Source organism: Fulmarus glacialis, unplaced genomic scaffold (genome assembly GCF_000690835.1).
Source record: "Fulmarus glacialis isolate BGI_N327 unplaced genomic scaffold, ASM69083v1 scaffold44203, whole genome shotgun sequence".
NCBI lineage: Eukaryota > Metazoa > Chordata > Aves > Procellariiformes > Procellariidae > Fulmarus > Fulmarus glacialis.
The window spans coordinates 67,346-93,012 of record NW_009204458.1 but is presented as its reverse complement, the minus strand read 5'-3'; the positions used below and the strand labels follow the sequence as shown (position 1 = coordinate 93,012).

Here is a 25,667-nt window from a genome sequence, read left to right as displayed (position 1 = left end):
GACTGGGGAGCAGTCCTGCGGATCCCCCCGACCGACCCCCGTACCTGGCCGCGGCGCGCAGGGGGCTCCGTGCGCTCCTCCGTGCTCCTGAAACGGACCTTGAAGAAGAAAGAGGGCTGGGGAAAGCTGCTGTTCCGCCCGCCCTGGCAAAGCGGGATGGCTGCAGAGATGAGTGGGTTTGGCATGGGTTGGGGGGGCCTGTAACAGTAGCTCGCTGAACTTGCTTCCCCCAGAAACACCCCATGTCTATGCATAAGCCTGAGAACATAACATTCCTAGGTGTACAACAGCCTGCACCAGGGGACAGGTAGAGTAATGCACATCAAAGTGACACCTGAGCATCACAGCAGGGAATTGTGCTGGGAGACAGCTGAGCTAAGCCTGTTAACAATAGTTTCACCTGTGCAGGGATTAGCCTTCACTCTATGGAGATCTGCAAAACCAAAAAAGCCAGTTAACACATTTTGTTTCTGTTTTGCAGTTACTAGGTCAGTGGAACTATTTAGTAGTGAAGCCAGAAGGAAAGTGTTCTTCAGCCACAGTACTGTGTGGTTCTGACACAAGCCTCCATTAGTCCTCTGGGTAACACTGCTCTGGTGGTGTAGACTTACTGTGTAGTGGGAAGAATATATGCACCATAATATAGGATCTTGTCATATCACAAGCCTACTTAACTCCTTCAGAAGCTACTTGTTTCATGCCTGTTAAAGTAGCAACTGGAATTGGTCCTTTCTGTGGGTCAGAGTGGAATTAGAGTTGTGGGATTAGTTATAAAGCCTAGTTACATATCTCAGCTGGTGTTCTGAATGGATTTAAGTCTTTAAAAACTGGGAGAGGAAGGGGAGAATGTATAAAGCATAGCTTTACACACCATTTATCTGGTGATAAATTAATTGCTGAAGCACCTGTATCATATTAGTGTTGTACAAACAGTATGACATTCCAACACAAGCTTCTTGATTCCTCTGCTTTGGAAGGAAGCTTTTCCTCATAGCACAGACCTACTGAGTTTAGGGGGTTGCGGGGGGGGAAGCTAAGAAAAACCTTACCTTTAAGCAATGAGCTAGCAGAACAGAGTTTGGATTTTGTTTACAAGAAACTTTAAAGCATTGGCTAGTACACTGAAATAAGATCTGAGGTCAGGAAAACTTTATTGCTTTTGTTACTATAAGTGTCTGTCAGTGATCACTCTAAGTTGACCTCACTTGAATTTTGCTGGAGAAAGTTGCTTATTTTTTTCCTAGAGGTTGCAAAAGTTTTCTTGTTTATTTGAGCACTATGGAAGAGATGAGAGTACTGTTATGAAGGCAAATGAAGGCAAAGCTATAAGCACTAGCTGATTATTTTTCATTTGCTGCATTTCTTCATTACACTTGCTTATAATGCAGCAGAGTGTAGGGCCACTGAATTTAGCCATTATGTATGTATGTTATGATCTAACATTGCCACATTTTTATTTACTGTTTTGAATTGAATTTTAACTCAGTCGTTGGTCATAATTACTTCCTGTCTTGTATGCAGCATGTTCTATGAGATGCATGGTAAACTTGCTGAAAGCGGTAACACACCAAATCTTTGGCAAGAGGCAAGTAATGCATGCAGACTTAAATTCAACTACATGTTTGGCCTGCAGCACTGCGAGATATGGACTGCCTGACTGCCTTGTGCTCCTGCTCTGAGAGCATGGATGCAAAGTTAGAACTGACTTTCTGTACAGATAAGGGTGATTGACTTTTTATGCCAAGTTAAAATTAAGGGTTTTTCTCCAACAGCCAAAGTGGCTTAGAGGTTTATGAAGCAAACCAATACCTTAATCAGATCCTGATACTCAGGAGTGGTTGAAGAGGCATTTTTCTTTCTGAAGGGGAAAAAATTAAAAGCTTGTTTTAACAAAAATAAGCAGGCTTTGATTAAGATACCAGAGACATCAGAAGCACCAGCAGGTACTGTTTTGTCCTAAGAAAATCAGTTAGTGATGTTATTCAGTCCAACTTCATAAATTCACTTTTGCAGGTCAGCTGCAAAGACAGCACAGATAGGGCAAGTGGTTAAGTTCTGTTTCAAGACGAGAGTTGGAAGTTTTATTGTCTTGATGTAAGCAGACTTAAGGCCTGAAGAGAAGAGGGTGATGAGGCTGGTCTGCTCGGACTTGCATGTTGGTAATATTGCTAACTGGTATGCTTGAAGAACATCATTCTAAGTGTTCTTTACCCCAAAGCCAAGAATAATCTTGCAAAATAGTTACTCAATACAGAGTCATCTTCTAACCAGCTATGAATTTGAAGCTTGTCCTTGGAAGCAGGTTAAGAATATTTACTTAGTGTTCCTGATGAAACACTTTTTGATTGTGTATATGCTCAATTGTGGCAAACCTACTTAGAAAATCCTTTTTTAAGCAGCAGATTTGGGGGTTTTTATAAAGAGTTTTCAAACAAGATAAATAACAGTGATACATGTGCTAGCCTAGCAATTAAGATCTTCCACTTATTTCTGCTCATCTTCAGTCATCCCCATGTCAGTTGGGCATAAGCTTAACTTGTGGAGCTTTTCCCATAAGTAGTGCATGGACTTAACCATGCCAAATCAGTTTCTGGACAAGGGTTCTTTGGCTCACTGCATTATGCATTTAGCTTAATTATACCTGGCTTTAGGTGAGGAGATCTTAAAACCCAAGAACTCTTAGGTAAAGCATACATAAACGTAAGTTATATTGTTTGCTCTAAGGTGAGGCATTAATCATAGCTTGTCATCTTTTTATTAACAGGTGGTTCATTAACCAAGTTGGCCTATTATTCAACTGTGCAGCACAAAGTGGCAAGAGTGAGATCCTTTGATCATTCTGGAAAGGTGAGAATTGTATCATTAATCAGTTGCATGTGATTGACTCGTAAGAGTGAAGTACTGGACTGGACTACTTCTCTTAGTAGAATAGAAATTTCATCTGAAACCCTTCTAGTAACTTGTTCTATATAAAACTTTATCTAGAACTTTCTTATAGTTTAAGTATGACCTTCTGTAATGTCTGTTACTCTGAAGTAAGTTGTCACAACTGAAATGTTTATTTTAAACACACATTCTAGTATGTACTGACACTTACAGCCATCCCTAAGCATTTGTACTGCAGCTCAGATGAGTGTGTGGCTCCTCTTAATAACCCTTTGCTATATTCCAGGGGAAATTAGCCATTAGCTAATTATTTTGCTTTGCAAATAATTATGGCAAAATAATGGCAATTATTTTGCTTTGCAAGTTTAATATAGCTCTAGATCTAAATTCACATGATGATACATCACACATGTTCTCTTTACTGAAAGACTGATTGCAGGGCTTCAGAGTGGTGCAGCCCATGCACAGGCTAACTCGGTTACATTCCTTGCCTTCTTGGAAGTGCTTGTATTGCCAGTTAGTGTTTGAAATAATTATTTTCTAGACAGGTAAAAAGACCATACTTCTGTGTGAACATAGCTTTTCTCATATAGAGATATTTCAAGCATGTCTAATCCATGAGAGAATTGATTATATTCTCAACTTAAGGAGAATTAAGATCTGTTGAAACGATATTCTTCTTTGAAAGTAGCTTGGGATGTTTTGTTTTTAATAGCATTAACAGTTTGAAGGCAAAGGAAGCACAGGAATTGATGTTCAGTAGTTTACCATATAATCTTGTTTCTTGAGGAAGAATTTTGAATGATCTATAAGAAATTCTTTTCTCTTTTAAAGGACATAGAAAATGAACCTTTGTATGAAATATCGGTTCAGGAGGAGATTACTGCTCGACTTCACTTCATTAAATTTGAAAACACTTACATTGAAACCTGCCTAGATTTCATCAAAGACCATCTTGTCAATACAGAGACAAAAGTCATCAAAGCTACAGGTGGTGGTGCCTATAAATTCAAAGATCTTATTGAGAAGAAATTGGGGTTGAAGTAAGTGGAACTGTTTAAACTTAGTTTTAGGAGTGTATTTCTTCTTTGATGAGATTTTAGTAGGCTGACTTTCCACTTTGCCCATCTGCCCTCAAAAGCCATCCGCACCGCAAGAGTGAAGAAGTAGAATGTGTGTGTGGATCTTGGTCAGACCAGGCTGAATTGACTTGTTAGTGAACATAAGCTGCAAAGAGATAACTGTATCATTAACTGACACAGCAGGGGTGCAGGAATAGAGCCAACAGACAGGAACACAGGGTTCGGGAAGAAGACAGTAAAAAGAGGAAAGCAGGGTATTACCACAGCTTTTTTCTATAAAGGATGTATCTTGTACTTACTCCATTTTTAAGTTACATTAGTCTCTATCATGATTATGATAATGGTTTTTACTTTTCACCTCTCAACTAGCAGCATTTCAATGATGGTATCCTAGCTATCAGTAGCATGCTTTGGACATACTGTGGAGCTCTACTGGAGTAGAGATCCAAATACACAAAACCTACAGTGGTATATAAAATGAAGTAATATTTGAAATAAAGTAGTAAATTCATTACTAACAAGAATTTTAATTGGGAATCTTTGATCAGTTACTGTGATGAGATGTGGTTAAGTGTGTCAGTCTTTCTACTTAAAATTTAAGGATGAAGTCCACAAAATGACTTTATTATTACAAGCCAAAATATTGCTGGCAAACACTTTTTTTTTCCTGCATGTACCTAATCTCTATAGTTGCCTAGGTTCTCAAGTTACAGTTCCAAAAGCTTCTAACATTTTTCTGTGCACACTCAGAAGTGAGTAATTAATATGATATGGTAACTTACTGTATAGCTCCTACCTAAACTTCATACAGAAGCATAGGCTTGCAGGAGGCTTGGCTTGCAGGAGACTTAAAGGGCAGTCTCATGAATTTATAGCCTCATAAATTTACCATTCAAACATCTTTATCAAGTGCCATATGCTAAAAAGCTGCTGTAAGTATAGATAACAATATCATTAATTTACACCAATATAAAACATTACCTGATGTTACTGTGGAGAACATCTCATGCTGTAATTCTATGTAGTACATTCTTCAGTTTCTGAGGTACTCTGTTCATCTTCTTTTATACTCTTCTTCTGATAGGTAGGATTCTGTTAACTTTCTTCCAAACCAGCCTACATCAGTACCTTATTGGTTACTAAGTATCAATTAATCAAGACAAGGAGACAATTACCCCTTTTCTCGTGTGGTGCACCTGTTTTTTGTTTCTTTGGTTTTTATTTGGTCATGACATACTTAATTGGTCCACAGGCCCAAAAAGCAGCACCTTCTCCATCCAAGATAAAGCATTCTGTATTAATTGAGATGTATGTTTGTGCTTTGTTTATGTGCTTTCAACAAGGCTTATGATATTTCATTTCAAAAATTTACCATAAATCACCAACAATACATAAGATAGAGAAGTTTACAGAAGTCAGGAAGTGTTAGCTGACTTAGCTACATCACTCATCTTATCTAAATTATGTGTCATGTTCCTAGACTCCATACTCAGGATATGTACTATTGTGAATCCTATTATTCTTGTGAGAAGTATTTTTTTCCTGCGTTTGGTAATCCCAGTAGTAGGCTCCTTGCAGTCACTTTAATCTGTCATAAACAAGTGCTGAAATGTTGAGGGGGGGATTTTTTCCTTTATTGAGAAGGAAGGGGAAGAGCAATAGAAAATTATTCTGTGTTAGGAAATTGTTTTGTTAGGTTAATTTCCAGATAAGTTTCCTGACCTACTTTATTGCACGGGTGCACATATACTTGTGCTAGCACTAGGGCACTAAAGAGGCAGTGTAAACAAGCAAACAGGGGAGCAGGATTACTTTTAATGTCAGCATGATTAATGTATGATTAAAGTTACTGTGTAACTACAGTCTAACTTTGGACTGTGTGTTCTGGCATGGAAGATGAACATCAGAACATGCAGATGTAGGTTTCATGTTTTAAGAGATCTGGACTTTGCCATGTGGTGTGGGTTACTATCTCCTATTTGTAAAGTCTTTAAAAACTACTGTTCTAAAAGCATACCTGCTTATCAATAGGACTGTGAAATTTATGTAAGGGTTTTTTTCCTCCCCCTTCCCCTCAGAGTAGATAAAGAAGATGTAATGACCTGCCTAATTAAAGGATGCAACTTCGTGCTAAGGAACATACCCCATGAAGTGTTTGCATACCAGAAAGATTCAGATACAGAATTCCGATTTCAGACGAACCACCCAAATATTTTCCCTTATTTACTGGTGAATATTGGCTCTGGGGTTTCTATAGTGAAGGTGAGTGGTTGCTAAAATGTTTTATTGTAGAATTTGATAAAGGTGATCTGAAACATCCTACTGTTTTAGATTTGTAGTTGTTTCTTCTTGGGTAGACAAAGTTTAGAAAGAAAATAATGAGCTTTTTATTATTATTATTTGCATTTCTTACAGAGTTATGAATGCTTTTCCATTCATTACCATAGTTTCTTTTTAATCATATCTAATTCAGTGTTTAGAGAAGGTGTTACATTAACTGATGAGGACAAAGGCTGTCAGATCAGAGTGATTTTTAATATTTGTTTGTTTGTTTTGGTACACTGTTGAGGGGACCAAATTTTATGGCTATATTTGGGATTATTGGCCAAGAATTAAATACAAAGATTTCAGAAACTGCTTGTTGTATAAGTCCGTGGAGCATGCACCTCTGGAGAACTTCTCACCTGGTATTTACCCAATTAAATATTTCCACCTACACTAATTCCACTGTTCAAAAAACCCCACATGCTTTCATATCTAACTGTGTGTTTATAGTTGTAATAGGACTTTCTAGACAAATCTGCCTTGTTTTATTCACAGGTAGAAACAGAAGACAAATTTGAATGGATTGGAGGGAGCTCAATTGGAGGTGGAACCTTCTGGGGGCTTGGAGCACTGCTCACAAAAACAAAGGTATCGAAGTGTCATTTTTAAGGGGTGTGGGATTAAGTGAGACGCTAAGAGCTTGAAAGGTTGGAATGCCAAACTCTTTGAATAGAGAGAAATAATCATTTTAAGTAATGTTTGTATGGGAAACCAGAAGTCCAACACTAGTGTACTAGAAGATGAAAAAAATTATGTCTATCTCTTGGCGGGGTTTACCTTTTCTTCAAAGAATTGCTGCCCTCGTGCAGAAACAGAACAGGCAGTTCTGCAATGCTCAGGACAATTTTAATACTCACATTAGGTGCTTGTGGTCCTAGACTGTTAGATAACAAGGCTGAGTCCTTGACTTATGTTCATATTTTCGACGCCTCTGATGCATAAAAGGAAGCTTTAAATGCAAAAAGGTACTAGTAGAATAGAGGGACAAAAATTACAAGATGCTCATCGGTGGCAAAATAGTAATCCTACTTGGGACTCAAGGAGTTTGTCAACAAGGACAAATAATGCCTATAATGCAGAGAATAGCCTCCTCAAAGTGGCCTGTTAATTTTCTGTACTCTTTTTCAACATGAAATGCCTGGCTAGTTCCTGCAATATTATCTGCAGAAGCAAAGCAGAGCGCTCCCAATTACTACAAAACGTCTGGGAGTAGAGAAGAGGAATTCTAACTCTCTTTGTTACACCTTGCGGTTTCAGGGGTTCGTCGTTTAAATCTGAGGTTGGTGATCTGCCAGAATAAGGCCTGATTTAGTACTGATCTGCCTAACTCAGCTCTTAAATCATGCTGTTTTTTCCTGTCTCAAAGATCCATGTGGCTTGAATAAGTGTCCCTAAATGTCAGCAGTGTAGAAAAAGCTAGAGTTATATATGCACCAAATAAGAAAATGTCAAAGGGAAGACCCATACTTGCAATGTTTTGTTTCATGCTTTTAAAAAAGAAATCTTAGAGCAGGACAATGTCTGCTCTTAATTCTCTCTGATTTTGTAGAAGAAGAAATTAGGGTTAACAAATGTATAAATAAAGTATTGGAATAATGCAGATTATGTGCACGTTTGATTTCAGGGACATTAATGCATTTCTGCAACAGTAAAGGCAGACTTAGTCTTTTGGTTTTAAACATTTTTTTTCTTATGCTTCAAGAAGACATAATTCTGTTTGCTCTTAGTTACTGTGTTTCTGACTTCGTTCCAAGATAAGAGATGCATGAGGCTTCTGACTATTTTATGCATGCTGATCCATCTCTAGTTTTCAGGGGAAATTCAACAAATTATTTGCAGATAACTGCAGATAACTGAAGAGGACGGTTGTGCTTTTCATCATTAAAGGAGTTCCACTTGAGATCAGTCTGTGATAAGATATGGACTCTGGAAAAGTCCTTGTAATTAGAAATAATGTATCTTTTGCTGGTAGGGTTGATTCTAAGACAAGCCAAAACCCCTGGTTTTGGTCAGTAAAGATGCTGCAGAACTCTGGGTTTATGGGCGAGGTTCTCTGGCTGTCCAGGAAAGCTAGAGTAATTCTGCTTCTTATCCTCAGAAATTTGATGAATTGCTGCAACTCGCTTCAAAGGGACAGCACACAAATGTAGACATGCTGGTGAAAGATGTGTATGGAGGCGCCTACCAGACCCTGGGGCTAAGTGGAAATCTGATAGCTAGCAGCTTCGGGAAATCTACTACAGCAGATAAAGGTATTGGTATATAAAAGATCTACCCAAGACTTGCTATACAGTTAATTCTTGATATTGCCTGTCAGCATGGATTTGCTGCTTGTGCTAGCTTCCTGTGAACGCTTAAATGGATGGAAAAATAGTTGCCAGCTGCAGCAGCATGAACATACCTTGCCTTATCCATTTCCCTATGTTATGCATGCTGGGCTGAGAAGGGACTTGGAGCATGGCTTGAGTTGCTCCAGTTATTTCGAGTTGTTGTTTGAAACTAATGAGAAGAAATGCAGCCATCTCCTCTGGCCCTTGGGAATCTGATGTTTGTAATGATCTAACAAGTAGGGCTGGAAAATAACCATCCATCTTTTTCATGATCTTGCCTACATGTGTTTTGTCAATATTTTGTTGATTAAAAATATTATATAGTACTGCCTTACAAGCAGGCATTCAAATTTTCAGTTTGGGATTGCATAAGTCTAGGCAAACGACAAAAATAGCTGTCTAGTTAGCCCAATGTTAATTCATTTCTGTGGGAAATATATGTGGCTTTCTTGGTCCAGAAAAGGACCTATGGCAGTGATTTACTATAATTTGCAATTTTATTTGCAGTATTATAATAAAATGCTTGCAGTGCATCTCAGGTCAAGATGGATGGATGAACCATCATCCGTGGTTCTTAGAGAGAAGAAATGGAGTTCTTGCCATTTGCTGTTGGCCTTTCAAGCAGGTTTCTTTCAAGCAATATTTCACAGAGGCTTAGTGTTTTTTCATTATATCTTCAGTCAAATACACACTCCTTGTTGTTTCAAGTACTTTTTTTATAAAAGATGTTTTTTGGGGGGGGAGGGGGAACACCTTTCTTCTACACCAATCAAACTCCATATTTTTTTTTCTCCAGTTGTGGGCTATCTGTTAGATAAATACAGTCCATTTGAGCATTCTTCAACTGTGTTTAATTTGGCTTGCTATTTCTTTCCTTTAAGAATTTTCCAAAGAAGATATGGCAAAAAGTTTACTACATATGATCAGCAATGACATTGGTCAACTCGCCTGCCTCTATGCCAAACTCCATAACTTAGATAAAATATATTTTGGAGGATTCTTTATTCGGGGTCACCCTGTTACTATGCGCACGATAACCTACAGTATCAACTTCTTCTCCAAGGTAATGAGATTTTCCTAATAGCCAAGTCACGTGTTTAGTTATCTTTCTAGGTTATAGGGAGACTTTAATAAATTAATTTGCACATGAAGTAGGCTTAGAGGGCTATTGTTTAGGCAGGTAAGGCAGGGCTATAAAGATCTATTGTGGGAGGGGTAAAATCAATGTGAATTGCCTGGGAGTTCTGTCTGGCCTCTCTTTCTCTCTCCCTTTCTCCCTCCCTCTCACCTTCTCTCTCTTTATTATTTTTTGATTGACAGTCTGTCTTGTAGCTGCCAAGTAATGAGTTTTCACTATTTTCTTAGATAGCTACCACTGTTATTCAATTCCTCTTGCTGACTTGCATCTATTTCTTTTCACCCCCTAGGCTATGCAATGTGGGATTGTTCTGCTGAGATAGTTAGCAGTTACTATCAGTGGGGGTTTTTTGTTGGTGGTTGTTGTTCAGAAAAAGAACCCCCAAAAAACAACCAAGCTGTAGTTCTTTGCAGGTTTTGAAGCTGTGGAAAATACTGAAGATTTTTCACTAGAAAAACAGGTCAAGTCCAAAAGCTTACTTAATGGTTGTTACAGGTAGATTAGTTCCTGCACTTTTGCAATTTTATAGAATAGGTGACGCTTTTTTTTTTTCCTCATCTCAGTGCTTCAGGAAAGAGACTCCTGTATGCTCCATTGCGGTCTGTAAAACTTCGTTGGGTTTCAAGAAAACTATTGCAAAACTGCAGCTTTAGATTCTTGTAAGAATAGCTTTATCAGTGATTCAAATCTAAATCTCACCGTGGATTGTAGCTGATCTTTTACTATAGCTTACCTCAGTGTTAACTGTTCTTATAGTCGCTGCTGCAGACATAGCTGATTTTCCTTTAGAGAAGGCTGTGTCTCACCCAGCCTTGCCTAGGAAAGCTGAGGGGCCCTGCTGCTAGGATGGAGGGTGTTCTTATTCTCCCTAGCGTTCCTGTATTATATTAACAATTAAACTAACTAATTTGATGGGGGAAATGCTTGCCTATGGATAATATACAGAGTGTCTGTATGTTGTTGAATGTTGAATAGCAGTGTAATGAAATAAAGATAATGAGCAATGTCTCGAATGTGTTGGATGCACAGCGGCACACACTTAGGTTGATGACCTGGAAATAGATGACCTTATATTGCCAGCCCATTCAAGCAAGAGGAGTTGAATATTCATTGAATGATGCAGTGGTCTTTTCTAGTGAAGGCACTGGCTTCCCTCTGCTTCTGTGGTTGTGCAGGCCTAGAATACACACCACTTCTGCATGTATCTTTTTCCCCAGCTGTTTAATAATTGTGGAATGATGTATGTAAGCAGTTCCTCCTGAAGCTGTGTTTCAGAAGCACCATTAAAGTTCTGAATGTCTTAGAATGTAGCACAAATGAATATTACCATCTTCTAGTTGTTTCTATTAAATTTAAGTGTAAAACTAGTGACAAAGAAGTACATATTAGCCATCAGGGACCATCCAATTGCAATGTTTCATATTGTGGCAGGGAGAGGTTCAGGCATTGTTCCTGAGACATGAAGGCTACCTGGGAGCCATTGGGGCATTTTTAAAAGGAGCTGAACAAGACAGTAAGTACAGCACTGCTATGTTCTGTATATGCTGTGTTCTGAAATGTCAGTGTAATGTCCAAGTTTCTCTTAAGAGGCTGCATGTAAGTTGTTGCCTAAAAAAATACATTTGGCACTAATAAACACAGATGCTGGGCTTTGGTTTTATGTATTCTGGCAGGGACATCTTAACTTCTCACTGGTTTTCCTGCTCACCTTCGAGAAGCCAGCAGGATTTGGCTCTTCTCTTTTCTGCATTTCTGCAAAGAGCTGTCATAACTCTAACTCAAATGGGGGAAATGTGGTTTCTGAGAACTTTCCCCCTCTTTAAGAGGCCAGCTTCTGAATTCAGTTAATGTACTGAAGAAAACCAGCATCTCAAAACTGTGTTCGTTTGAGAGCGAAAAGCCTCACAGACATTTATGAAGGATGAGACACTTCTGTCCAGCATTCTTTGGGTATAGGGTGCTTTGGTTGAATTCTGCCATTTTTATTTTCTTTTTTTCTTGTTGATGTACTAGCAAGCCATTCAATATATTAGTTATAGTGGAACAGATAGTAAGGTTGTTAATGGTACTTCGTTTAAGTAAATGTCAAATATACCTCAGTAATGGATGTGGAATTCTTTTCATACCCATTTTATAGATATGGGCAGGAACCAGCTACTGAGGAATTAAAGACATTGCTTCTGCAGCATGTACTGTACATCTGGACTTGATTAAACTTCTTCTCAAATAAAAAACATTTCTAGAAGTAACTTTAGTGTTTATATGAAACTTACATTGTGCTTTGAGAGTTTTATAATTCTATTTTGTTAATAATGAATCTAGATTTAGAAATAAGAAATTATCTCTATGATCAGTGATAGTGCTTTGAAGGCATGCTGGTTATAGCCCTTAATGACAAGGAAAGGGGTTCAAAAAAAGGAATGATTTTAGAACTTTAATTGTCTTATGTCTCATTCAGGTTGAAGCTCTTTAGATCGAGGTAATTCACTGAGTGGTTGAAACATTTCTTTTGGGGGTTAGAGGGGAAAATTATGTTTACTTATAAAGACAAGGGAAGATGGCTTTTGTAGTGAAGCAGCTTCTCTGAAGGGGTGCTAACTCTAGACTCACTCATGGGAGTATTTTCAGTTTTATTTTCAGATTATGTGTCTCTCTGTCTTTTCTCTTTTCTAGATCCAAATCAGTATAGCTGGGGAGAGAATTATGCTGGGAGTTCTGGTCTTATGAGCACATCACCTGATGTTTACCCTATGCAGAGAACAAGGAGTGGTACAGTATGTGGTTGTCTTTTCTAGAACTAAGTGCCTTCTCTTAGTAATGGTGATTTGAAAATAGATAATTATTCTCAAGCTAGTTGCTTCTTGCCCCTGGGACTCCTGCTTACCAAAAGAAGTGACTAATGTGGTGTCTTGTGTCATGTGTGATGTTTTGTGTCTTGTGTGATAGTTTGATGTAGTGTCTCATAAAAACAGGTTGTGGCTGCTACTTTGTCTTACTGTCCTTCACCAAAACAGGGGGGGAACATTCATCTCTTACTCTTTCTTTGAAGTAGCTGGATTTTGCTACAGTTGAAATATTGTGCTTCAGAATTTTGAATCTGATGTTCCACTGTCTTTAAGCAGCGTTTATTTACTTCCTATGAGAAGAGAAATATATAATTGGACAGAAGAGATGAGTCCAGTCATCTCTTAAATACACTTGACAATACAGTAATTCCGATTTCACAGTGAAACTGGCATACAGTAAGCAATCAGAAAATACATTAAGGTTCTTAAAATATTCTAATACTACATCTACTGAAGTGCTTTTGAAAAGAAGCTAGAATAGTGGAGCTCATTGTGTTTTACTGTCTTTTACCGCTTCACATGTCAGTGTTTTTCATGTCAAGTTTTTTTAAATTTCCTCCATCATTGATTTATTTCCTCCCAGTTTTCAGGAATTAGTTTCCTATACTTGCTATAGGGTGCGGGGAGCGAGGAGCAGGTGTTGGCTTTGGTTAGTTGTTTTCTGTTGGTTGCTAGGCTTTTTTAGGCCTGAAGATGAGGTGCAGAACTCTTACTGAATGGTTTTGCAGACCAAGCCTTAATATAAGTCCACTATGAGCTGCAGATGATGGATTTTGTGGGTTGTGCCTGTATATAAAAAATATATCTTATTTTAAGCTCTGTCATAACTAAAATTATTGTAAAGAAATTGTGGCTTACAAGTATGACCAAAAAAATAAGAACATGATCCTTCTTAATCGTAAAATACATGACAGATTTTTAAAAAAACTTATGCAGATGCAATGATCTCCTGTGATTTGTCAACCCTTTAATGGGTGAAAAGATTGGGTTTTTTCCTGCTGGCAGTGGTACAGGAGTCTCAAACCAGCTGTAATGTACTGTCCACAGTTTCTCCATTTTGAATTCTTCTATTGCTTGGCACTAACTTTGTTCACATAAAGTGAAATCTCTTTGCAACAATCATGGTTCAGAAATGTCTGCTTTTCAGCAGTGAAATTAATACTGAAGACAATATTTCTATAGCAACCACTTTGGTTTATGTACACAAAGTCTTGTAACATTGTGGGCTTTAATCTTTACTTAGTCTGAACATTTCTAGGCCATGCAGTGTTTGCAAATGCAATGCGATTAGATAGTTGTATAAAATAAAGATAAATGTGCACAGCTTTTTTTTTTTAGACGCAAGAAACAAGGCACGCTTTATGTACAAAGCTGTGTAACTATACATATTTCACATTAATTTAATCTCTACCCTTAGAAATTTGGTCCCAAGCATTGTTTTCATAAGGTGTAAGGAAAAGTTTTGGAGACTTGATCAGGATCGTAAAAGGAAGTTGTAAAGCCGCATAGCAACATTCCTTTACAAATAAGCCTGTGCTCAGCTCTTTGTGCTCCTGTCTTTGAATCCGATGGCCCAGCAGATGTAACAGTACTGGCGAGGAAGGGAAGGAAAATAACAAAATAGAGGGCCTATAGTAAGTTTTCAACATGAAACTTGATAATCTCTATCTATAGGGTAGGCATGGATAAATAATCCATGCAGGAGAGTGGATTATTTATGATGGCATATACTCTAAGATAGTTGTCTGCAAATTTGTGAGTCTTAACTGTGGATGGACTTCTGTAGCCCTTGTACTAGTTTATTTTGTTGTGAATCAATTCCTGAGTAAGTTCTAATAAGTCTCTCTCATTTTTCACCTAGTTTGACATGCTTGAAATGGATAGGTTGGAGAGACCGCTTGTTAACCTGCCACTGCTGAAAGACCCGTCAACCTATATTCCAGACACTGTTGACCTCACAGATGATGCCATGGCCAGAAAATACTGGCTCACCTGCTTTGAGGAGGCACTGGATGGGGTAAATGTCACAAAACAGCCATATGTATGAATGATGCAAATATTTAGCAAATAAATCTTCTGTGGACCAACGTGTTTACCCTGCAAAATATATCTGCTGTGTCAAACCTATTGTGTGTAAGTACAGTTCCTCTTTCCCCTGTTAACAGAAGCATTTGACTTTGTCCCAGTCTCCTAAGGAAGTGCTTGATACCTTCCAAGGCAGAAGTATTCTTCTCCTGTGATGCCTTTTTTTTTTTTTTTTTTTTTTTTTTTAAAAGGTGTTTTCGGAGCATCTTCTGTCTTAAATGGCACTTACTGCCTCTGTATACAGAGCTGGCAAGCAGGATGGTTATACGATCAAAGGCCAAAAAGGCAAAGGCCAAAGATACTTGCATTGTTCTTACTCTTGGGAGCAGTCCTGCTGACTTACAGCCACTTTTGCATTTGATGAGCATGATTTAATCAGACATGAGTTATTTTTTCTGCACTGTGAAACTGATTCAGTCAGTGCATGCTAGTACTTAAGAGCTGTGTATACTTTAGTAAGCAAATCCAAATCAGAAACTTCATGAGTGTGTGTCAGGAGGAAAAGGGCTGGGAAAAACACTGGGGCGAAACGTTGACTTGACCTTCCTGTAGTAAAGAAAAAAGAACACAAGGGGTTGATGTGGACTGTTAAATTTCTGCCTGTTTCTCCTTTTGTGTGCGCGTGGGTTATTTTTTTTCCCCTCCTATAAGTAGTTCAAAGTTCTGTCTAATTTCTGAAAGTACAGTCTTGAAAATAAACTTTAAACCTTTTGGGAAGGAAGGAGGTATTTAAAATTATTCTTTGGTGGTTGGAGTAAAGGAAAGCTGGAAGATACTGTGTGGGAGGGACTAGATAATATCCAGGCACATACACAGAACAGTGTAGCAGATGGAGGGGTTATTTTTCAGACTGAACTTCAGATCAGTTACATGGAGGAAGAATTCATCTGGTAACTTCAGTCTTGCCTCATTTCTCTACCAGGTGGCAAAGCGTGCTGCAGCCAGTCAACCAGACTCTATTGATGCACTGGAGAGAGCTGAAAAGTTCCGACAGAAATACTGGAATAAGCTCCAGACACTCAGACAGCAGCCTTTGTAAGTGTCCTTATTCTCCCTTTTTCATCGCTTGCTGCTTCTGTTGAGCAGGGCAAATTAAAAGCTAACTAAAAACTAACTAAAAGCTAAGTAAAACCTAATCAGGTTTTGAAGCAGAGCAAACTGAAAGCTAAGTAGGCTGAAAGCAATAGCAAGTTGATGTGCCAAACATCAGGTCCTCTGCACAGAACTTTCGGATCTCATATATTGGAATTTAACGGAAAAATCGTATCTCGGCAGAAAATTTATTATTAAAAATTGTTACACGGTTATTAAAAATGGCAGCATGTTAATTCAGGTATCTAGCTTTGCTCTGAATATTTTCCCCCTCTGTATTTAAATAAACTGTGTAGTAGATTTACCACTTAGAGACAGTGTTCAGCACATGTGGCATGCAAAGACTTTTAATTTAAGTGCTTGTGTGACGTGCTATGACTTATGGAGGAAACAGAGGAGAAAATAACTTTTTTTCTGTTTGAAGTAGTTGATCTCTTTTTTCCCCCTTCTCCCTTTTTAAAGTGCATATGGTACCTTAACAGTTAGAAGTCTTTTGGATACAAGGGAACACTGTTTAAACGAATTCAATTTTCCGGATCCCTATTCAAAGGTAAGTTGGTTCTTGCTTTACAGGGTGGACAATGTGTAAGTTCAAGACACTTTTTCCATGTTTGAAACTTCATATAAGTAACGGCTTATAGGGGAGAGATTAGTAACTGGCTACCTTGTAGCAGTTTTAACCAGTTGGTGGTTGTCACTGAGGAGAAACAGCAATGGGTAATGGGATATAAAGCCTTTGACCTCTAATGTGCTCATGGTCAGGATAATGCTAACCAAAAATAGCATTATTCGCTTCTGAGAAGCGAATTGATGGTCTCAGTCCTGTTCCTGATGAGTGCATGGTGTCTGTCATGAGACACTACTGTAACTTGCTCCTTCAGTGAGGAGGTGTTTCCTTCAGGTTAGAACTGAGGAAACTGCATGGAAAAGCCTGCACTTCTGATTATGGAGTACCTCAAAAGTGACCTGAGAATTTCAATTTTGAGGACAGTCAGTTTATTTCCCTTTGTACTGAGCCTACTACTGCAGTCTGGCAGACTTCAGGAATTTTTTTTTTTCCTCCTCATTCTCATAATTCTCTTCATGGTGTGGAAACCATTTTCAAATTTAAAGCTATGTGTAGCTATGTAAGTACTTTCCAATAAATACGTAAGTTGCAGACAGTTGTAAAAGACACTTGGCATTGTTATCTTGTAGAGCAGTTAGCGATCTCAACAGCTCCATGCAAAAGTCAACAATGCTATGAACTCACATTTCTGTGTTCCTTTAACTACCTTGAAGTGTGTTTTCTTTTCTTTCCTCGCCCCACCACCCCCCAAAGAAAAGAAAAGGAAGGGGGGGTGTTCATAAACAGGTAGTCATCTTCCCCCACTTCATCATGTCCAAAAAGGCCTGGGGGAAAAAAAAAAAAAACCTTCACTCATTCCCTTACTTGCTGAGGCAATCTGTCCTTAAACCAAACTGCTGCTTTCCTATGTATTGTCTCTAGATTAATTTACTGCTATGCTGTAAAAGGATTCTTGATTACTCTTGTAATTTTTGAGATACTCAGCAGAGTTGGGTTGGAGCGTGTACAAATGCATAACCTCTAGCTCTTAAAAATATTGGTTGCCATTGTGCAGCTGTTTACTCTTTGTATTTTATTCTGTAACATAATATGGTTGGGGGAGAGGACATGTGAAGTCAGTATTTCTCAAAAATAACTGTCTGTGTAGGTCTGATCCTCACCACTTGTCTGTGTGGACATGTAAATAATAAGTATCAGTGCCTGGTTAGAGACTTTCTTCTGACTATTGATAAATTTCTACAAAATACATAGGAGGTTCTCCCTAGCTGTATGGTCAGATGTTACATTCACTCTAAGAAAGAGGTAAAAAACCGTGTGAGGCGGCTTTTACTTATGTTTGGTTTTTGGTAATTCAGACAAGATATTGCCAAGAAAAAATCTTGATGTAAAGATGGTACCCAGAATCACTTTTAAATTTTTTAAGATAACTAGCTATGTAACACTGATCTCACTGGAGATAGAAGCAGAGGAAAAAATTCAGGAGCTTCTAAGCATCGGGGATGATGAAACTGTTGATGCAAATATAAAAAAAATCTCCAGTTTTTGTAAAACTGATAGTGGTAAGCCTTCTCATGGTAATTACCCGGGTTTGACGGATCATGTTAGTACTAAATTTTTTTGTGTGTGTCCACTCTCCCATTCTCCAATCTGCTCAAGATCTATTGCACTTCTTAACTTACTGAGAAAAGTAATTCTTGGGCTACAGATCATATCCTAGCACTAATGAAGCTTTTTATTAGAATCCCAGGAAACTTTTTTCTTGTTGATACTAAGCATGCTGATAACAGTAACTTGTTGGTCCATTAGAGGCCATGAACGTAGAGGAGAATGCTTGAACGTGGTCTTGGGACCGAGACAACCAATGATGGGTAAGAAATTTTTGTCTATAAATCCAATGTTTCATGTCTTTCTTACAGGTAAAGCAGAAAGAAAATGGCATAGCCTTAAAATGTTTTCAAAGCGTAATCGAATCTTTGGATTCATTAGGCTGGGAGGAGAGGCAGTTTGCTCTGGTGAAAGGACTTCTTGCGGGGAATGTCTTTGACTGGGGAGCAAAAGCAGTCTCAGAGTAGGTGTTAAATATTTTAAAAGCACCCTTTTAAGATACAGAATATCTGATTGTTCTTTTTTTAAAAAAAATAAAGTGCACCAATCTAATTGTAGTTTGTATTTCACCTTAATCAAATGTTGGTTGGTTATTTACAAGCGTTGTGGTGCGGGAAAGTTTATATTTCCACCTTTAAATCTGGCAGACGTGTCACTGTGAATGTTTGAATTAAGTGATACAGCATTTAATATTCCAGTCTGGCTGCTTTGCTTGTAGCGTTGTTATTAGCACTGCTTTTGGGTATGTGTTGTACTGTGTTCCTAGAATAGAAAATATGCTATTCTCCTGCAACCTCCAGTTGTCCTGATATCACAGTACATATTCAGTGAGCTGCAAATTAGGCTGGGTGGTCTCTTTTGATGACTAAATACTAGTTATTTTTGATCAACATATATTTCTATTACCATTTGGAGAGCTTTTTTCCTTATATCCTGTCAGCAGCCATTAATTCATTTAAGGACATTAATGCCAACAGTCTTGAAGTATTTTAGATTTTTCAATTCTAGAACTTTCTTTTTGTGGGGCCGATAATAGAGATCCAAGAGCATGGGAGAGGGACCCTGTTTTACAGCTGACATTCAGCACTTCTTTTCCCTGTCTGCATCTTTGAGGAGTTTTCCCCCTTCTTAAATCAAGAAAGTCCATTAAAACCAAGGTGATTCAAGGCTACATGGGCGTTCTCAGCCTTGTGTTACTTCTGATGTTGCCCACAACCAGAAACTTGAACTGACACCAGTTAGAGCGGTTAGTGTACTTGCCACTCGGGCTGAGTGTAGCTCTCATTCTCTTTAAGGAAGGAACTAAGAGATGCAGACTGAGTTAAGTGTCACTTAGTACTTGATTTAAGGAACTTTAGGAGACTTGACTGGCAAGCATTGCCCACATGGTGTAATATTTTAACTGGCCGCTTAGAATCTAGCCATCTCATTATGTAAATCCTTATTACCACCTGAGTATTTGGGGCTACTTTACTATACATATAGCCAATAGCAGTAGCTTTTAAAACCTGTATCTGGTTATTTTAATTCCTTTTTTTCCCATGCAGGTACAACTTTAAAAAACTTTTGTAGACCAATCCTCAGATTAGACTTTGTAAAGCACTGTTTTTCCATGCAGATATTTTAGATCATGACTACGTTTTATGGTGGTCTGCAGACCAAAAGATGTCTCTCTTGTCTGTAGTCTAGTGCCTGCAAACATTTGTACATTGCTGAAGCTTTTTTCTTTTAGCATAAGAACTCTAATTTAAGATACATCTGAGCCTTTTGTTCTTAACATAAGCACAAAGTATCTGTTTCTGAGTCATTGGACCTATCCATACTCCCTATTATAACCGATGTAATAAAACTGCTGACCACCTGCTAAAGAAATGTTTGAATTACATTTACGTGAGATGAAGTTGCTTAACTGTGTACCCTTTATTTCTCTTCTGATACAGTGTTCTGGAATCTGAGCCACAATTTGGATTTGAAGAAGCCAAGTCAAAACTACAAGGTATAGGGAGATCTGTGGTGGTGGTTGGAACTGGATATTGTGTTAATACGAGAGTGGAGGAGAGTGTGAACGTGTTTATTGTAGCAGTTCTGCTGCCCAGATGACAAGAAATCATTAGTACTTGCTCAGGTTATCTGAAATACAGGCTACAGAGTTTCGGTGCAGTGTTCCTGTTTGTGTTCCAAAGGAATGGAAATCTGAAAACCTCTCTCCTTGAACAGAAGTCTTAGCCGCACAGATACTCAGAATATCTTGCCCACGCCCATTTTTCGTAACTGTTCTCATCCTGTCAAGGAGGTAGTGTCCTGGGACATACACCACCATCCATCCTAGGATGAGTCATTATGATAGCTGGCTTGCATGACTCCATTGCTCTATTATAAAAATTCCTTTTCAGGACTGCTGTAATTGAGCTATTCCCATAATTAAGAGCTCTTTGAATCTACGTTTAACATCCAAAACCTGAGCTCAAATGCTTTAATGCTTAAGCATCTGTAAAGAGACACCTGCTTTTCATAATATACAGAATTACTGTTTGCCTAAAAGAAATGCTAACATGATTTTTGTCTGTGACACAGAACGCCCCTGGTTAGAAGATTCCTACAGTCAGTGGCTAGAGCGACTGAAGGTATGACTCCATGATTGTTACATAACCATTGAGTAATTAAATACATTAACCACCTTATTAATCTTCGGGTTTTTTAACGGATTTCACAGAACTCTGTTCAGACAACTCAAAATAAATTCTGGTAACACAGTACCAGTAATTCAGCAGCCTTACCATAAAGAAAGCAATAAAAGGAATTAGCCTGACACTTCATTACTTACCAAGCTTCTTAGCTGAATTCCTTCAGAAACTGCAGCATTTGGAACCCAGCTGCTTTCAAAGCTGTTCCAGAGTAACCATATTGTGTCCCTTCTTTATCAGGGCCCTTATTTCTATACAACTAGACCCATAATTTTGAAAATTTGAGTCTAAATATAGTGTTTGGATTGTTCCTCCATCTGAGTAGCCAGCCTAAAAATGACATTCATTTAGGAGCTTGCTGAAAGTAATTAACTTATCAATTAGCAAAGCTGGTTTTGCCCTGTGTGATCTCTATTACTATTTAATTAAGGTTAATTGAAAAGCTTTTGTTTCTTTGTTTAAATCTCTATGTTGGAAATGATAGCCAAAAGGTTTGGTATGAGTAGACTATTACAAACCATCACGTATTACATCTTAAAACAAAAGTATCAGCTAATCTTGTGTAACAGTGATAATTAAGGAACTTCAAGCACTGTCCTGACAATTTTTTATTAGGAATTAAGCATTGTTCACTATAAAAATTCTTCTGTTGGTATGAGCTGGAGTGAACTAAGTTTCATAACATCAGACTTAGAACCAATTAAAAGGTTAATGGAGAATAGGAAATATCTTTTCATTTTAGGATGTCACTGCCCCCAGCAGTCCATCCTGCCCTTTCCTGGCAGAAGGGAATCCTGTTCACCCTACAGCATGCTAGCTTAGAACAGCCGCAAAGGTAGGTTTACCCTGATAAACATGTTCACGTAGGCAGCTGCCCATGCTGCTGCTTCTATTTTAGAGAATGGTATTCTCCAGCTGCATGGCATGACAAAACGCTAGCCATAACCCCAGCCTCCAAACAGCAGGACGACAGGCCTACCTACCACCGTTCAGAGCCTGACGTACACTCCTGTTCAGAGCTGCTGGAGTTAGGCATGTCTGTAATTGGCAGATGTAGGCTTTATTAATGGAGTTTGAAAGACCTCTCTCAAACAAAGTAAAGTAACTAAAGGCTGTTTTAAGTAACTGTGCAAAGACAATGTTAGGGAAACCGATTTCTCCTACGATCAAGGTTAGGTGATGTTCTGATGAGTTATGCTGCTACTAGATAATCAAAATTGCCACCATTTAAGGGTATAAAATGTGGGGTCTTAAAGCGAGTAGTTCTAAATAACACAAATTATTCACTGAAATGAATTGTGAACTCAATCCTGAATACATTGGTTTTCTCTTACAGGAGGGTCCCCCTCATAAATGTGCCTTAATTTTCGCAGATAACAGTGGAATAGACATAATTTTAGGAGTCTTTCCTTTTGTCAGAGAGCTCCTTTCTAGAGGGACAGAGGTAAGTGGCTTTCATTGTGAATTCACTATGTAATGGAGCTTTGGTAATTGATGAAAGGTTTGTTAAATACCACCAGCAGTACACTTTACCAAACTGGCTTCTAACATCTAAATTGGGAATAATCCGTATCCTTGGTACTCCAAAGTCTGTCTTTAAGTAGACTGTGAAAGGTAGCAAAGCGAGCCTCTGTCAGACCCAAGTTTGCTGAACAAGGGTCTATAATGTCAGAAGACCTGAAATAGCTGGTTAACTGAGGGAAAATGAGGATTGGGCCTCCAGCCTTTCTCTTTGCATTTCCTCTTTTGTAAAATAAGTCAGGCAATGGTGATTTTAAACAAACAGGCAGCGCTAACGCCATACATGGACCGCATTAATTGGTGAACTCTTCCGACCTCTTTATCTCAGGTTATATTGGCTTGTAACTCTGGCCCTGCCCTAAATGATGTCACCTACAGTGAATCCCTGATTGTTACTGAACGGATAGCAGCAATGGATCCAGTTATTCAGTAAGCTTATAACCGGTCTTCATTACGTATCATACAATACATGGAAGGAAAAAACAAGTTCCTTGTTACATGCTTAGTTCATATTTAACTGTGTTTATTAGTGCCTGAAATCTGCAACCTGGAAGTAAGATAAGGCAGATGATTGATAATTTACTTTCTTTAAGGTGAAAAATTTAGAAATCAGATCTTTCTTGAACATTGATAATTATATTTCTTGTCTGTGTCTTCCCTGATAAGCACTCAAGCTTATTTTCTATTTAAAAAGCTTATTTTCTATGTTAAAAAGAGTAGAGGAAAATACATATATTTCACATACAGAGTATCCCCAGTAGAGGATACATGGCTGACTAAATAATCCTTTTGCTCAAGGAAACATTATGTTTCTTGGTGAAGTCCTAGCAGGAAAAAGCCTTTGCAAAGAATACTTAGGTATTCGTTGTCATCTGGCTTATTACCGTATTTGCATGACCCTGTTGAGGTAGCTGCTTAATATCCTTGTCTTTTTTTTAAATAAAGATCTGCACTGAGGGAAGAGAAGCTGCTGTTGGTGCAGACAGGTTCGAGTTCTCCATGTCTAGACCTAAGGTATATTGGCAAAATACCGATTTGTTATTTGTCTCCATCAGGTGCAGGATGTTCAGAGACTTAGCTCTGGAGTATCTCAGCCACCTTTCCTGATATGAATCACTTTCGCACAACCATGAAGAGTTGCTTAGTCTGTATTTACAGGCTTGTACTATCGATCAAGCCTTACTAGGTGGACATCTTACTTATCACATTTGTGTTCAGCAATGACACATTGTCAGTTCCATGAGCAGCTTAGTTATGGATGATGTAAAATCCTGCACATGACCAAGAAATCCACTTGACTGTAAGAAGCATTTCATGTTGTTAACCTATTTATTTTTAATGAGTCTATTGGAGACAGAACTTACCTGTGTTTTCTGGGAAATCCCAATTCTGCGTGCATTTAATGAAGCTTTTAAAACTACATTTCAATCTCAATTCCTTTGATTTAAAGTGTTCCTGTTTATTGGCATAAGTAATTCCTTTCGAAATTCTGTATCCCACCACGTTTTATGGAAATGATAAAGCCCTTAGAACAGCCTGTCTTTCACTTATAGCATGTATAAGGATGACTGTTTCTAAACCAGACCTCTCGTTTCAGCCGTCTGGATAAAGGCTTGGCTGTGCTGGTCAGAGAACGCAAGACAGACTTGGTTATCATTGAAGGCATGGGCCGCGCCATCCACACGAATTACTATGCGGCTTTGAAGTGTGAGAGCCTCAAGCTTGCTGTTATCAAAAACTCCTGGCTTGCTGATCGTCTTGGAGGGAAAATTTTCAGTGTCATTTTTAAGTATGAAGTGCCATGTAAATGATATGAATCTAGTCAACTGGGTGAACAGGAGCCACAGAATGGACTTGCACTAGTTTTACTTTAACTGTAAAGAATGTATTTTTATTACAACAGGGAAAAGAGTTCACAGGAAATTCCGTATTTATATTGTGCTTTTGTGACTTAAAAAGCAACAATATGATTCATGCTATAGTATACACACTCAAATATATATATGTATATCACTCATTGTTTATTTTGGTAAGTGTTTATTTTAATGCTGCAGTATTTGTGATGAAAAGACTTTATTTTTTTGTTCTGTGAGACATTCATATAGAAATATATTTAAATGTCAATGAAACCTTTTTTTATACATCTCTGCCTACTCTGCCAGCAATGACATGGCACATACCAAATAGTTTTTAAAGTGCTGAGTGAATCTGACATTGCATTTTCCATGTCAGCTTTTAAACTTACCTACGATGTTTCATGCTCTTTGCAGTTAATTTGATTGAAGGACTGATCCACCTTCTAACCTAACAAACATTGCTTAAGCTGTATTTAAAATAGAACTGTCGTGATCTGAGAGCACGTAGCAGATAACTGAACACCACAGCACTAGTTTACCAACAGCTGGAAGAACTTGGAACTCCTACTGCTTTCACTCTTTGTTCTTGTTAGCAGTTGGGTGGGAGGGGAATTCTGCACCTATACTAAATTACTTAGCAGTAGTTGGAAGTTGAGTCTCACTAAGTTACCCTCAGAGTGAGTGTGTAGTGCTTTATTCAGGAACACCCAGCTATTTTCCTGTCACAGGCATGTTAGTTTCTGTTGCCTTCGGTTATTTAATGCTGGAACTGATAAGAATTAGTCTCTTTGTTCATGCAGTGCAGTTAAAGCCATTTCCAAGTAACTGAATTTGCGTTTTTTTCCTCCATCAGATGTGCAGTGCATAAATGGAGAGATTTAACCATGAATTTGCAAAACAGCATGTGCATGCATCTGTCATTCCAGCTCTGAAATGAAAAACAGCTTAATTAGAAAACTATTTAATATGCAGCTGAGATAACTCTTCCCCATGAATTGCAAAGATTCTTCTTCGAGAGCAAGAGAATAATGCAAAATACCCATTCCTCACTGCCTCACCCTTGCCTGGTGAACTTGTACTTCGTTTTAATTGACTGATTACCAGACTTCATGCTCTAGTACTGTTGGATTTCAACTATCAGTCTTCTTCCTAAATATTTCCTGATCAGGTTAACTAGGACAAAAACATCCTCTGTAGCTAAAGAGTTAAACTTATCCTATGATGGAAAACTGACAAAGGACAAGTCCATGTCTTGCATTTCTTAAGTCTTTCTTAGTTCCTTAATTGCATGGTCTCCCTTTCTCAGGTTTTAGGCCACTGCAAAGAATGCAGTTAAGTCAGTCCTGCATTTTTGGGGTTTATCCAACAGTACTGTCATTTCTGATTCAAAAATGACCTTCACAGTGACCAGCATCTTCTGCTTGGAAGAGGGGAAGAGTACAGTCTATTTATAACTAAAATGTTTAAGAAATAGTTGTTCTTGATTAGAACAGTCAGATGAGAGCTTTAAGTTTCAAGATTGTACCTCATACTGTAATTAGTAAGCAGAGGCTTCATATTAACCTATCCCAAGTCACTTACACCTGCAGGCATTCATGTACTTACATAGTAAACTTTTAAACTAAATACGGATCCACCATCTTAACAAC

At 38.2% G+C, this 25,667-nt stretch overlaps 1 protein-coding gene across 1 annotated transcript; it reads left to right on the top strand.

Annotated features, from left to right (window-relative positions):
* Nucleotides 1-1,522: 1,522 nt before the first annotated feature.
* On the top strand, nt 1,523-24,728 carry PANK4 (pantothenate kinase 4). Its single transcript, XM_009574998.1, has 19 exons — nt 1,523-1,589; nt 2,765-2,847; nt 3,721-3,929; nt 6,047-6,230; nt 6,789-6,881; nt 8,392-8,545; nt 9,505-9,686; nt 11,193-11,274; nt 12,435-12,535; nt 14,469-14,624; nt 15,615-15,727; nt 16,247-16,334; nt 18,269-18,420; nt 19,898-19,953; nt 20,532-20,581; nt 21,981-22,085; nt 22,491-22,591; nt 23,108-23,176; nt 23,760-24,728. The coding sequence occupies exons 1-19, from the start codon at nt 1,523-1,525 to the stop codon at nt 23,971-23,973; spliced, it is 2,259 nt and encodes a 752-aa protein (XP_009573293.1). The 3' UTR covers nt 23,974-24,728.
* The last annotated feature ends 939 nt before the right edge of the window (nt 24,729-25,667 follow it).